This window comes from Hemicordylus capensis, chromosome 1 (genome assembly GCF_027244095.1).
Source record: "Hemicordylus capensis ecotype Gifberg chromosome 1, rHemCap1.1.pri, whole genome shotgun sequence".
Taxonomy (NCBI): Eukaryota; Metazoa; Chordata; class Lepidosauria; order Squamata; family Cordylidae; genus Hemicordylus; species Hemicordylus capensis.
In genome coordinates, this window is record NC_069657.1 from 385,934,634 (window position 1) to 385,949,991 (window position 15,358).

General features: G+C 41.0%; 1 protein-coding gene across 10 annotated transcripts in view; it reads right to left on the reverse strand.

The window, feature by feature from the left end:
- PLD5 (phospholipase D family member 5) overlaps nucleotides 1-15,358 on the reverse strand; it is a 208,248-nt gene that overhangs the window by 35,602 nt on the left and 157,288 nt on the right. For all 10 annotated transcript variants that reach the window (XM_053301478.1, XM_053301451.1, XM_053301441.1 and 7 more), the window contains one exon: nucleotides 4,473-4,600. In XM_053301478.1, coding sequence (XP_053157453.1) covers nucleotides 4,473-4,600 — 128 coding nt within the window. The remainder of the gene's footprint in view (nucleotides 1-4,472; nucleotides 4,601-15,358) is intronic.

Here is a 15,358-nt window from a genome sequence, read left to right on the forward strand (position 1 = left end):
ATTTGACATAAAAAGAGTGAATAATGGTATACTTGATTGGATTAGACTAGTAACACTCCAAAGGCCCAAGGCAGATTAAATTGTATTCAAGCAAATACTTAGGTAAAACAGATAAGGCACTCTACTAAACTCCCTGTACCAACAAGCTGACTAAAATATCAAGTTACAGGGTGAACACTGGTGTTGCAAGCACACAAGGCACTTATTTCGGTGGTTCATCATAACAGTTCAGCTACAAAGAAACACCCAAAGTGAGAAAAGAGCCTAGTGCTAAAATGTAACAGTGTCAGAGGCACATCACAGGGGCCTAATGTATCCAATTTCAATTTAATATTATTCCAAATTCAAAGATGAGAAAACAACTATTCCCAATCCAAGTTTTGTTTGATGTAAAGTAAAAGAACTTCTACATAAACTCTCATGAATTCTTATCTTAAAAGAGCCAGATGGGCCTTTTCATAACTTCAAGAAACTCATTAGCCTAAAAAAGTAAGAGACTGATATGGTAGGGTTTCTTACTATGTACAGTGCTGTAACAATGAGATGCAGCTGTCATTAAAAGAAATGCAGATGAACAGATCCTGCCTCAGCTAACAAATCTGACTGTACACACTGATTTGGAAATCTTCAAGACATCTGTTCTTTACGGACATATAGTTACAGCCTACCTTATCCCAAACGCTCACAGTAGTTTACTTAAATATCTGCAATTTTTCATTATAAAGTTTGTGGAATGTTTTTATTTGATCCACTCTGCCTTCACTTACATGTGGAAAGCTCGCATTAAGCAAATTCCTAAGGTCCAAGGACTTGCATCCAGCTCATTTCCCAAGTTTATAGTATCACCAAACATATACAGAGACCTTTCTACTGTAAGACATCCAAATACTTTGATTGGTAGAGGATTCATCTATTCAGACATTTTTATTAAGACATAAACAGTCTGCATTCCTTTCAAGCCCAGCTTAGTTTTTAAAATATAGGGTAGTTCTGAAAGTTCACAGACCCCGCATTGTTTTGGTTTGTCGACAAACCAAAGGAAACTGCAGCTGTATCCACAACAGCAAAAAGAGAGCCTTATGTAAAATACAATACTAATCTACAGCCCAATCCATCCCTTTACTCATGTCATATAGACCAGTGGCAGAAAAAGACACAGAACAATAATTTCTGCCTATTTCAAAATAGTAAGACAGTGCAAAGGGCTGAAGGTTTGTGTGGAGTTCGGAAAGAGGTGAGGCACCAAAGTTCTTAGCTGTGAAGATTCATTCTCCCACATACAATCCTTTACACTCTTACTCAAAGGTCCAGATAGCCATGACTTACTGGTCAGTCCCTATTTGTGTTTACTACCAATGTCCTCCCATCCACCTACAGTTTTAGCAAGGGCAAATGGGGAGCTTCTCACCAGATGGGCAGGACACTCATGCCTGGGTGAGTACATTTGTGAATGCCTGCTTTTCCTACCGCAAGTGGCCAGAGAATTTGCCCTATGCAGTGCCAACAACTCCTTTTCCATTTCTTCTGACTCTACCACCTAACCTCCTCTAAGAGCATATCTAAGTGTGTGGGTGCACTTGACCACTAAATAGCTTGCCACAGCGCTAAACCCAGTGCTGAAGCTTGGCTCTTAGCCAAGGTAAAGAGTGCAAATGTCCCTTTAACCCAGCTCCCAGGATTGTGTGTCAGTGTGGGCTACTTGTAGCTTGTGCTGACACAGAGATGGGCACCTAGAGCACCTGTCCCCTGGGGAAATCCCCCAGTGCACCATGCCTGGCGTACAGTCCATTGAGGGATACATGGAGGCTGGGATAACAAGTCCCAGCCTCAGAGCGATCTGTCCTGCTCCATGATGCTGCACAGAGCAGTGGGGATCTTGTGGCAATGCAGAGTGCGCTTCCACCAAGATCAGGATGCTTGTCTGGGGGGAAGGCAAGTTTTGGTTGTGTGAATGGCCCCAATGTCATATTCCAGTTTTACAGAATAAAGGCAGATTAGTAATTTTTCTTCAATAAGGAAATAAGGGCATTTTATTATTTTTAGAGCGATCTCAAAATTTGCTAATAGTTTACATTTTAAACTACCACATCAAATTATAGGAATTTCAACAAGTGAATTGTTTGTTTGTTTGTTTGTTCAATTTTTATCGAATAAATCCAGAGATCCAGAGAACAGGTGGTAGGCCACACCGCCCCAAGTAGCTTGTCCACATCCTCAGGAGTCATGGATTGAAACTGATCCAATCTAATACTGCAAGAGGGATCGCTGGACATCTCCTCCATAGACTTTGCAGAAATAGTGGAGTCCAGGTCGGCCCGGATACAGGAGATCTTATTTGCAAAGAACTGATTAAAGGCATCACAGCAGAGCAACTGCAGGGACTGATTGGAAGTAGAAGGAGCAGAAACTAAACTCCTCACAACCCAGGATAGCTCCGCCGATTGTGAACCTGCAGCCGCAATGCGTGCAGACCAAAATATCTTTTTCGCTGCATGCACCGCCACTGCATAAGCCTTCAAATGGGTCACATGCTGAATCCTGTCAGATTCAAACCGAATTCTCCTCCACTTGTGCTCTAGTTGCCTCCTACCCAACCGTTTCAGCCCCCGCAATTCCTCAGTATACCAAGGGGCCATTTTTGCAGCAAGTCGGAAGGGACGCTTAGGAACAATCATGTCTACTGCCCTGTTGAGTTCCCTGTTCCAGGTTCCCACCAGGGCATCGGCAGAATCACTGGCCACACCAACATCAACATCCTCCTGGGTCCAGCAGCCTTTTTGGATGGACCATCCTAATAGGTCCACCACCCCTGCAGGGGTGGATTGTGGCTGTGAGACCAACCTTAACCAGGTAGTGGTCCGTCCATGACAATGGGGAAATCACTGGATCCCCCACCCACGGAACACCCCCCTGATCCAAACAAAAGACCAAATCGAGTCCATGGCCGGCAACATGAGTTGGTTCAGAAACTAATTGGGATAGGCCCATAGTTGTCATGGCCGCTATGAACTCCTGAGCCACACCAGACAAGCCAGCCCCAAAGTGGATACTGAAGTCCCCCAGCACCAAAAGTCTAGGAGACTGCAACACCAACTCTGCGACCAGCTCCGTCAGCTCAGTTAGGGAGTCAGTAGGGCAGCGGGGTGGATGGTACACCAACAGAATCCCCAATCTATCCCCAGCCTCAAAAATATGCACTCAATATAAGTCAACTGTTTCGCAGGGGCCCTGGTAAGGGAAATGGTATTCTTATGGACCACAGCCACTCCACCCCTCCCGACCCTGGCCTGCTCCACAACAGAGTAACCTGGTGGGAGATGCTGAGCCCACACTGGACCACTCGCCTCCCCCAACCAGGTCTCAGAATTGTCTGAAAGACATTCAAATAGTAATGTTATTCCTCTGCAAAGAAGATCTACCACTGTGCTATGGCACCATCTCCATCGAAATGCCATTCAATTTGCAATCTGATAGCTATTATTATTTATTAATAATAAATAATAAATAATAAATTTATTAATAATAAATATTAAAATAATAAGACAACCATCTTGCCACCTTGGGCATCGATAAAATTACAACACATCAGCTACAGAAGGCCACACTACTTGGGACAGCACGAATACTACGACACTATCTTTATTTTTTCTTTGGTTATCCTAGACCCTTGGAAAGGGCCCAATAATTAAAGTACCAAATCCAGTCAATAACATCTGGTAGACTGTGTGTAAATAGCATAATAATAAATAATTGCTATGTTTCATTTCATAGTCACTCAAATTACCCTGAAACAGAAGTTTGGGGTGGTCTAAAATTTGAAAAATAAATAAATATGGATCAATGGAGCACTGGCAAAGTCTGATGAAAAGCAATTAGTCTTTAATCTGCAAGATCAGTTGCAAAATAATACACATTCTGATAAGTCATTTGAGTGCCTAAATTCTTATTTTTGCAACTGATCTTGCAGATTCAAGACTAATTGCTTTCCACCAGACTAAATGATCCATTTTGTTATATTAGCTTTATTGCATTCATTGGTCAATACAGTCTGGTCTGAAAAATATGCATGACAGTATAGAACTTTGAGATGAGTCTTTATCAAGTTATGGGTTTAATCAAACCAAAGTTAAGCATTTTTAAGTTTCATTGATTTCAAAAACAGAAAGTAGTATTGGGGAACTTCCAAGATTAACAAATTTATTGTGAGACAAGCTTTCTTCATCATGCAAGCTAATGTCAGGAAAAAAATTGTTAGTCTTGAAGGTGTCATGTTACTGCTTTTCACTTTTGTTGTAGCAGACTAACATAGCTACCATCTCTGCAACCTCTGCAACCAGTCATTGATTTCAAAGGGAGAGTTAAATCAGTGCTTAAATCTATACAGCTAAAATCAATGGAACTTCACTTTATGCCACTCATCAAAATAAAACTGTCCATTAAAAAGATGCTTCTGGTTTTGCTGTTTTAAATACCTGTCCTAATGACTTCCAGTCTAAACTGGCACTTCCAATATATACATGCTGTTTATCCACAATCCAGAATGATGACTGAAGATGACCTTCACTATAAGCAGTCATGTTTATATACATCACTTCTGCACCTAAGGAGGAAGAAAAAGAAATAATAGTTTAAAAATTATGCAAAAGGATGAAAGGTTTATATAGCTAAGAATTTCATAATTGAAGAGTTGTTTGTTGACAGACTAACTTTCTGTGGACATACCAATTTTTTGTGTGGCATGAGGGCTATTTTCAGTGATTCCCTCTTCCTTCTGATGTCACTTGTGCCTCCTGAAACTATCTTCCTGAGGAACATCCCCTCCCTCAACTCTCAGGGACATTGTTTCAGGAAGCACAAGCAGCTGCAGGGTGAAGGGGAGATTGCCAAAAATCCCCCCTCCACCCTCATACAATGGAAAAAACCTAGTATGCTTGCAGAAGGTCACTCTGGATGTTAGCCAGTATCAAGATTATGCAAATGCCAAACTATTAATGATTTTGCCATTTTAAATTTTGCTTCCAGATTAAAAAAACCGGAACAGTTATTGTAACATGTGAATGCAGTTTCATTTCCTCTGACAGAGGACCAACACATGAACTGAAGTGGTACAGAATTGTTTCAACAAGTCATTAATAATATTACCTGCTAATTAAAAAAAAGAGAGCTGCTTGCAATGTAAGTTAAATGTAAGTAGAATAAGAGTATAAAAAGTACTACATTTAGGAGTTCTCCTTGTCCCCAGTAAAGATGATGATGTTGCTCACATTAGGAAGGCCAGGGTTTTCAGAATCATTTATTTATGTATTTATTTATTTGTTAAATTTATATTCTGCCTTTCATTAAAAACAATCCCAAGGCGGTTTACAAAAGTTTTTAAAAAATATAATAAAAATGACAGTTAAAAGTATTAAGCTAAAAAGATGAACAAATCTAATTTAAAATATGTAAAATACAAACATAAAAACTATACACAGATAAGAATGAGGTTCACTCTTTAATCAGATCTATTATAACTGCACATATCTGTCATCATCTGGTGACTGCAAAGAGGGCCTTCTCGGTGATTTACGGCTCTGCTGTTTAATATTTTTATGATGTTATTTATACTTTTTTATTTATTTTATTGTTGAATTGTGTGCTATGCTGGGAGTAGCTGAAGAGTAGAATATTAATTTTAAAATCAAATAATACATTTAAATATCATAATTGACCATATAATAGATATGGAATGGGAATTAGCAAATCATGGACATCCTTTGTGCAGGGGGAAACTGGTGTCTTATACAACAGAAGGAAGACTCAAAGGATAGAAATGGTGTGCACAAAACCAGTTTGCCCAGTTTGGTTCAGACCACCATTGATTTATGGCTAAAGGTTCCAACCAGATGGCTTCCAGGGTGCTGGACTCGAACTGGGCTTGTTTGGTTTTGCACACCCCCGAACATCCCATGGCTTGGCTCAAGTTCGCGCAAGCTCAGGGTTCTAAATGTTTAAAAAAATTGTAACTCACTGCCGGGTCCAGGTCATTCGGTGGCATCCAGGGGTGTGCTGCCATGGCTGTGGGGGGAGTATCAGAAGGTTCCCCCTCCCTCGTGACCCGGGCACACAAATGGCCAGTGCACATGTCACCCCAGACCTGATGGTGAGTTTAAAAAAGAAAAAATTATTATTAAGTTTAGAACTCCAGAGCCAGACCAGGGGGTTCAGCCCAAACTGGGCCCAGTTTGGCTCGAGGGTGAGCCATCAGACAGGCTCGGTTTGATGGCAAACTGGCTCAACCTTGAGCTGGTTCGCACATCCCTAGTAGGGTGTTCCTTGTGTAAGTAAGAAATAATTCTTACTCAAAACTCAGAGAACCTCCTGGTGAACTTTAAAAAAATATATTATCTATTGGCGTTATCTAGTGTTGCTAGCTGGCAACACTAGCTGCTGATAAGAAGATTGTAAATTCTGACTAAGAGAACCTATGGTAGCAAGAACCTGCAGAAGATTTCTTAAAATAAGTGAAGCAGCACTTCAGAGAAACAATTATCCCAAGTATGGTCCATGTTTTCTGACAACATTAATTTGGCCGGATTCAGTACAGCTTAACCATAATAAATCTGTAGTCAAAATTAAACAAAACTGCGAGACTAAAAGTTCAGGTAGAAGTTATCATTTGTATTCTTGACCCTGACAAGTGAAATCACACTCTAATGAATGTAAGTGATAATCATCAATATTGAATGAAGACAATTCATTTCAGATCACTGATATCAATTTAGTACGTGCCTGGAACAAATATTTTCCAAACGTTCTACCTTCAAAGAATACTCTCCACAGTGACTTTTTCTGCCAAGGCCAGATTTGTTGGCCTTCAATTTTTTTTTTTAAGAACATTAACTTTTTAAAAGGCTTGTGGAAAGAAAAGTGTAATTACCAGCCTGGTTTCTTTTATTGCTTACCCTGCTGCAGTGTTTTGTGTGTTGTTGCTTTATGATTTTGTGATATATGTTTATATGATAAACTGCATTGCATTTTTATATTGCTCTTAAGATTGTTCCTAACTACTGTGGTGGTCTTTTTGATGGAAAGTGGTGATAAAAATGGTTTTAAATAAACAAATAAGTTTGATAATTGCAGTTTTAATAGCAGTTGTCATTGGAACCTCCAAACTCTTGCAATTTGCTCTATTAGTTTTACCTGTTTTTTTTCTTTCATCACTGTTACCTGTGACCCTAAGGATCAATTAACATTACCTTAAGTGTATGCTTGGCCATGATATGCTTGTTTTTTAAGTCTCTCAACAGCCAGGGGGTGAGCCAGATCACGACCATCATGTGGGAGGGGGGCTTTAATCCTTGGCCCCTGTCACAACTCCAATCCAGATTGTGCTCCCCCATTCTGTGGGTGCTATTTGGAGCAGTGTCTCTCAAACATTTAAGTAGCAAGTTCTCCCTAACTTCTGAAAAAATTAGTAAGTACCTCAGTTTTTCCGTAGATTTTATATTTACAGCTAAGTATGCCATATGTTGGAAGAAGGGCTGTATATATTGAACTATGACATGGCAGATGTCACCTCAGGGGTGCATGCACCACACATTGCAAAACTATGCTTTAGAGAATAAAGAATAAGCATATCAAGGTCAAGTACATATCAAATGTCATGTAGCCTTTCTCAAATTTTTTAGTTTAAACTTCAGGCTGTTCAGTTCAGGTTTTATAGCTGTAGCTATCCAACTCCACAGAAGTCATGGAGCTAATGCCCAAGAGCGTGGTGCTAAGTATTGTTACAATTTTTACTTATTCTTGATGGGGAGACTGCCTTGTGGCAATGATATAGACATTGGCTGAGTCCTGATAGCCAGAAAGAGGTTAAAGCAGTGCTAAGATGAATTATTGAACCTTTTATCACTTTTGCACTAATGGAAGTAGAGTAATCCCCTAATACAGGGACACCAGGTGGCTAACTGGAAAAACATGCAACACATCCATAACATGGAAAAATTTAGGCTAATGCATACCAGAAAGTTTTTACTATGCATTACAAGTCAGCAGAAGTGATTAAAAATACTGACAGAGTACAGATCCCACCTGCTCTAATAGAGATAATGTAATTCACTTTCTTAGTGAATACCAAGCAGAAAACATTGTAGGAGGCTTTCAGAAGGAATCTTATTAGACAGAATAACACTGTTAATATTGTTATGCACACTAATTGTCAAAACCTCAGCCCATGGAAAGAAGAAAATGCAAGTCAAGTGAGAAAATAGTGCTTATGCGATTTTCCTGGTGTCTTACAGATGGCAGAAGGCCCTCACATACCCAAACAAGATGTGCCAGATGACAGTTACAGAAGTAGGATAACATTTTTTGATCCATCATTTCCAAATGAGAATATGAACTTCCAACATTACATTTTTATCATTTCAAGGCAGTTTATCTCATAAGACCATAAGAACAGTCCTGCTGGATCAGGCCTAAGGCCTACAGTATCTTGTCCAGCATCCTGTCTCACACACAGTGGCCCACCAGATGCCTCTGGGAATCTCAAAGAATACTGTTTGGGCCTCCTTAACTTCCAATTACATGTTTTGCTACTTACAAGCCAAAACAGTTCCCCAAGTTTCCAAAGAACTCCCCATTTTGCTGAGTTCTTGCAACTCTTCTTTTCTGCCTAGCTGCATTAAAACTAGCATTTGCTGAAGGGTGCAAAAGGAAGAGAGATCAACAGCTGGGATTTTAAAAGGCTACAACTATATTGAAGAATATTAACAACAATTGTTCAATTCAACAAGTTCAACAAGGTGTGTCCATGGTATGAATCCTTCTGTCCCGTTAAAAGGGTCTACCAAGAAGATGACTGGAAAACATGCTTTTTTAAAACCACTGGCTTAGCAGTAACTCTCATGATTTGTTTTTGTTTGCTCAAAAAGGGGCAAGGGGCAGAAAGCGAGTAAGGGTTTCCTCTGGAACCACTGAAAATCCTTTATTGATTACCACATCATTCCTTCTAGTTAGAAGCTACCTTTGTTAGCCATCTCATACAGTTAGGAGATTTTTCTCCATGGGTGATGTTTTTAACTCTGTGCTTCCCTGTTCCCAGCTGTGTTCATCTTTGAAGGTACTGACTGATCAGTTAGTTACAAAATGGATAGAATCAATCCAGAATGAAATTATTATGGGACTATCTGGAACCCACCCTGATGCCCCACTCAAGTCCAGGGAGGCAATTTGTTTTTATATTGTTTTATAACAACTTAGTCTCCAGGTTCTGGGACTTTATTCAGTTTTTACTTTCTTTTGCTGCCACCATATGATTACTTATTACCTTGCTCTCAATACTCAACACCTTAGTTATGTAGCCTCGCGAGCACAGGATAGGTGTATATGTTCAGTGTACAAATAAAACAAAACTTGAGGTGTAGAACAAAAGCAAGAATAAGTTTATTGTTTACACCTGATTGGAATAAAGATCTCTGCAAAGCAGGGCACATAACTGTCTCTACAAGTTGCTAAATACATCCGCTGTTTAATTCTCTCAGAGTGGATTTTTATTCTTGATAACATGTAACATTTATGGAGGTGATATAACTGGGACAGAGATAAACAGAACTTGGTTGGTAGACTTAGTGAATCAACTTGGAGTTTCCTGTCTGTCATGAGGAGGTTTCACTTCTGGGCACCTTTTACATTCAAGGTTTTCCCCCCAGGCTTAATACTCCCCACTTTTAGAGTACTGCCTCAGTGTACTGCTGGTTCCACAGTCTCCACACATTCACCACTCAAGTCCCACATAAAACCCCTGAACAATCTCTCTTATTCAGATCACATAAACCAATCTCTCTGCTATGCTTTGTCCAACCTCTCACTCCTAATCCTCAGCTCAAACTACCTTCACCCCCAACTGTCTTCTCCTAACCAACTGTCCTCCTTTTAAAATCCTGCCCTCTCTGAACATTCTGTGCCTGGTTACTAAGGCAACACATACTCACTCACTCTGCAGCTCCTATATGTACGTTCCATCACAGGGACATAAAGTTATTGTTATGAGTAACACCTTTTCAGCCCAGAACTATATGCTTATGGGTTTCCCAGGCAGTACCAGGGCTTTTCAGATCGACATTGACATTACCAGAGACCAACCAGCTCGAGCTAAGCAGCCTGCTGCGCTGCTTCCACCTTTCTCCCACTCTTGCCAACCCAAAAGAGAGAGGGTGTGAGGCGAGCGGAGCAAGGAGGAGAGAAGAGGACCAGTCCACAATTGTTTTTCTTCAGACAGAGAAGTTCAGTTCCAAATTGGCAAGGTTGGTACTTCTTCTCCCCTGCTCCTCCCGTATGTACTGTTCTCTCTCGGTTCTAAAAAGAGGGGAAGCAAGCAGCTTTTGTTGTTGAGTTGCCATTGTGCTAGGGTTGCCAACAGCATGCTAGCAGTCAGCCTGAGCTCTATAGACCTCTTTCCTTGTTGCTGCTGCTCTCTTTGCCTCTAGTCTCTTTCTTTGCTCCTTTGTTTCCCTGCTGCTGTAACTTACTTGAGGTGAACTGCTGGGACCCACCGCCAATCAGCTGTTAAGCAGGTTGCTTAAGTTGCCTGGCTATGGTTTTGTGTTTTTCTTGTTGATCATCAAAAGCGATTGGGGCAGGGGGGACAAAAGAAGAAAGGGGAATCAAATTGCATCTTGGCCATTTACCCCAAAGCAGGACTTTCCCAAAACATTCCTTTTCTGTTGGTCCAAATAAATCTCTGCAAGCTTCTATATGGTTACTCAGAAGTCAGTTCCAGTGGAGCCAATGGTCATTCCAAATAAGCATGGTGGGGAAGAATGCAGCTTTACAATGCAACTGTGTTCAGTAGGGGTTCACTCTCTGTTTAAGTGTGGATGAGGTCAATAAGCAAATTTGGGTGAGGAGAGAAGAGGGGAAGAGTGACAATGAAATTTGCAAACCCCTCTGCTGACCACTTCTAATTTTAGCCGAATGGTTCCAGCCTTCTAAAAGCAGTAGCGAAGGAGACAGTCCCAAAAGTTAAGGAGGCTTCCCTGAAAGATGGCCTCTGTCCTCCTGTGATTTGAGCACCGCTACTTTGGTGCCTTATGCAGCAAAAGTCTACCTTTTCGTGCATGCGAATGTGTGAAACTCCTTTACCTTGTTGTCATTCGGTTTCTGCTTTGGATTATGTCAGAGGTTAACCCTCCTCACTGCCCCTTATCTGTCATTGTGTAGCGCTACTAGCAGCTCTTCTGTGATGATGCACTAGCCTCTGGTGCATCAGCCAGAAGGGAACAACCTGAAGGGAAAAGAGGACTCAGGTCCCTCCCCTCCCCTGTCATAGCCCCTTCCAAACCCCACCCCTCAATCTGCTACACCATATTACAAGTGTCTTTAATGATGTTCTGCAGCAAAGACATGGGGCCAGGAGAAGGAGAGGAAGGCAGCAAGGGGCCCATTTTGAAATTTCATCCCTGGGCTGACTCCAACCTTGCTACGCCCCTGACCCTATACTTTTATCCATTCCATTCATTTCAGTTGCACTGTTGGAATTCATTGTTTTTCTGAGCTAACATTTCTTGCAAGTGAGTCTGCTCTAGCAAGTCCCCCATGTATGGTAAATGATTTATTCTTTTAATTCCCTGATCAGATTGTATGCTTTCTAATAAAGGTTTAATATTTTGCATTGAAAGCATGTCTCCCCAATTTGTATCACTCCTGCAGCTACATACAGAGGTTAGCCTTTCCTGAACCTTCATGCAGAGGTTAGCCTTCCCTTTAGCAGGACACAAGAGTCTAGCCGCACATGTCATAACATTATTCTTGCCTTGCTTTCAGTGCAGTATTGTTAAAAATAAGGTTCTTCTCAATGTAAATGCAGAAATTCAGTACAGACAAATAAATGCATATTCTTTATAACATGATTCTAAAATGTTTACTTAGTATTACATCTCACTGATTTCAATGGAATTTACTTCAAAGTAAGTAAGCTTAGAATCAGCATTAGTTTGTCTTAAGAAAACTGGCTAATCTCAGATAAATCTTAGATAAAGAGTGCTGGACTAGGACTGGGGAGACCCGAGTTCAAATCCCCATTCAGCCATGAGACTTGCTGGGTGACTCTGGGCCAGTCACTTCTCTTTTAGCCTAACCTATTTCACAGGGTTGTGAGGAGAAACTTAAGTATGTAGTACACCGCTCTGGGCTGCTTGGAGGAAGAGCAGAATATAAAATGTTTTTTTAAAAAGTGTTGATTGAAACATAGGTCTTAGGGATTAACTAGAAAGAAAGAAAGAAAGAAAGAAAGAAAGAAAGAAAGAAAGAAAGAAAGAAAGAAAGAAAGAAAGAAAGAAAGAATCCCTAACCCCACAAATTATTTACTGACAGAGTAACTACTGGCAGAGTAACTATCTAATATTGGACTTGTTCCAGAAACATAGAGGCAAAGGATCACATGCCCAGACATTTTAAGTTTCCTTCTTAGCTGTTTGCCAAAGGTCTGGAGGTGTTCCAGAAGTTCCATTAGTTCAACCATTTAGCACTCAAATGAGGGTAAGTGTAAAAACAAAGGGATGCACAGGTCATGGGTATTTCATTGCATTCCTTACTCATATACTTTTAAACTGGAAAGTGTACTATTTGTGTGTTCTTCAGGACTGTAATATTTGAAGAACAGTTTTAGGTCCCAGGTAGATACATGTTTCAGAATTATTCCTTGTACTAGTGTTTTTTAGCCCGTTACAATAACGGGCGCTAGCGTTCCCCCCCCTTAACTCCCGTTCCCTCCTCTCCCGGCCCCACGGGCGGCCATTTTGGCCAAATTGTTGTCCCCATCATTCCAAAAAATGCCTGCCGCGGCCGCCACCACCGGCCACCCGCCCGGCCTCCCAGCTGCCCGATTCCTCCTCTACGCCCCCCACCCCATGATTAAGGGCTTAACTGGCCCATGCAATTTCCGCCGCGGCCGCCGCCCGCCCGCCCACCCACCCTCCCAACTGCCAAGTCCTCCTCAGCCCCAGCCCGCATCAGTCAGGCGATGAAAGTGATGACAGTCGGGCCTATTGCATCCTTTGCGTCGATAGCGCCAGTTCGGGCAGAGCCTTTGCACAGAGAGGACCTCTGTTTGCGAGCTCCTCTCTCCTTCTCAAAATATGGACTTTCATCGCCCAACTGACGCGGGGCTAAACGGGTAAGGAGGACTCGGGCAGCTGGGAGGGCGGGTGGGCGGTTGGCGGCGGCAGCAATTTTTAGGAGTGATCAGGACAACAATTTGGCCACCATGGCCGCCTGTGGAGAGAGTAACTGGCCCTATCTACCCTCCAATAACTCTTGCTGGTGTCTATCTTATGTTTATTTTTAGATTGTGAGCCCTTTGGGGACAGGAATCCATCTTTTTTATTTGTTATTTCTCAGTGTAAACCGCCCGAGCCATTTTTGTAAGGGCGGTATAGAAATCAAATAAATAATTAATAAATAATAAGTTTACATATATTTCATCCCTCCGAATTCTGCATGATCTAGCAACTCATGTGCATGTGCATGTGCACACACACAGAATTATGAGACACTGAAAGTGGTACAGAAATAATTAAAGATAAGAAAAAAATTACAATGAGGAATTTAGAACATTGTGGAGAGACGGTTGTACATTTAAAACTGCCCAAAGACAGAAATTTAGGGTGGCCTACAAATTTGAAAAATTAATATAATATAATATAATATAATATAATATAATATAATATAATATAATATAATATAATATTCTTGTTAATAATCTCTGTCCACAAATCCACATACCATGGCCCTCTGGAGAGAATAATAATTAACAGCTCGCATCTCTTCCCGTAAGGTCTCACTTGTGCTGCAGTTTGGAGAAGGTAAGAAAAAGCAAGTATATTTTCCAGTGTTTCCTATCTTCTCCAAACATCAGCAAAATGAGAGTTCTTGTCTTTCCCCCAAACCCTCTAAATTGCAAGACAGCTCGAAGGAGGGGATTGCGGTCTTCTCTGATTTGCTTGGATATTTGAAGAAGGTAGGAAACAGCAGGAGAGAAATCTGATGATGCTTCTTTTAAAAAAAATCATTAATCATTCATTCAGTTGTAAACTGAATCCACCTGCAGCCATTCTACCCAACTTCTGGAGAGAGAGAGTTGGGATGGATCAAAATTGAGCAACTGTGTGCTCTGCATACTGGCTGCCCAGGGCCGCCCACCACACCTGACTGCCATTCACCTCCACAGTCCACCATAAAATAAGCTGAATTACCAAAGATTTTCAGAGGGACAGAACTGGTGATACTGATTTATGCACAAATGCAACATTATATAACATGCCATGATGCCAAACTTGCAGACAGATACACATACAGATACACAGGTGCAAAATATTCAAGATTTGAGTACTAGTCCTATAGAAGCAAACTGGATTAGACTAGTGGTTCAGTTTAAATGGGTTAGGGATCAGGCTGCCAATTATTTACTTAAAAATATATATTCTCCACTTCTGCTGACTCAAACTGGCTAACAAAAATAAAAATATACAACAATAAAAGCATAATAAAAGCAGAACAGAAGCAGCAATAATCAAAATCTACAAAGAACATAAGGCGGCAAAGGAGCAGAAAGGGAGAACCAACAAAAAGCAGCACTTGGAGAGTACTGGGGAAGGTTCACTGAAGTAGAAGAAACTTCAGGATGGCCAGGGAAGGTGCCACCAGCCGATCAGGTTGCAGAGAGTTCAGAAAGAGGGGGCAACCACAAAGAAAGCTGGCTCACACATTTCCACCAATTGAGTATCAGAAGGTGGTGGGATGAGCCACTCTGAAAGATCTTATAGGCAGATTCAATTGGGAGAAGGTGGTCCTTCAGGTAATTCAACTCTAAGCCAGGAAGGGCTTCTAAGGTCAAAGCCAGCACATTAAATTGTGCCCAGAAATGCACTGGTAACCAGTGCACCTGGTACAGCAGCAACTTGATGTGATCTTGAATTTGTCAAGGTTCTTGCCACTTTGAATTTGTCAAGGTTCTTGCCACCACATTCTGTATCAGCTGAAGTTTCCAAATGTCTTACTGAAACATCTTGCAACCAAGGTAGTTTTTTTTAACCAATCCACAAAATGTAAGGGAGGGAAATAAAGTAGATAGTTGCTACTGATGCCTGTCAGTGGTCTTCTAAAAATAGAATCACAATTTTGGGGGCTGCAGGGATTTACAGATTCATTTTGTTACTCTTTGTACTGCATGGGCATTTTATCTATTCCGCCTGGCTTTTAATGACATCTGATTTTAACCTTAATTTTAATGAGATTTAATCTGGTTTAAATGTTTATTGATTCTAATTGTTTTATTCTGTGTTCTTGATTTTAATGTAAACCACCCTGAGCCACTTCA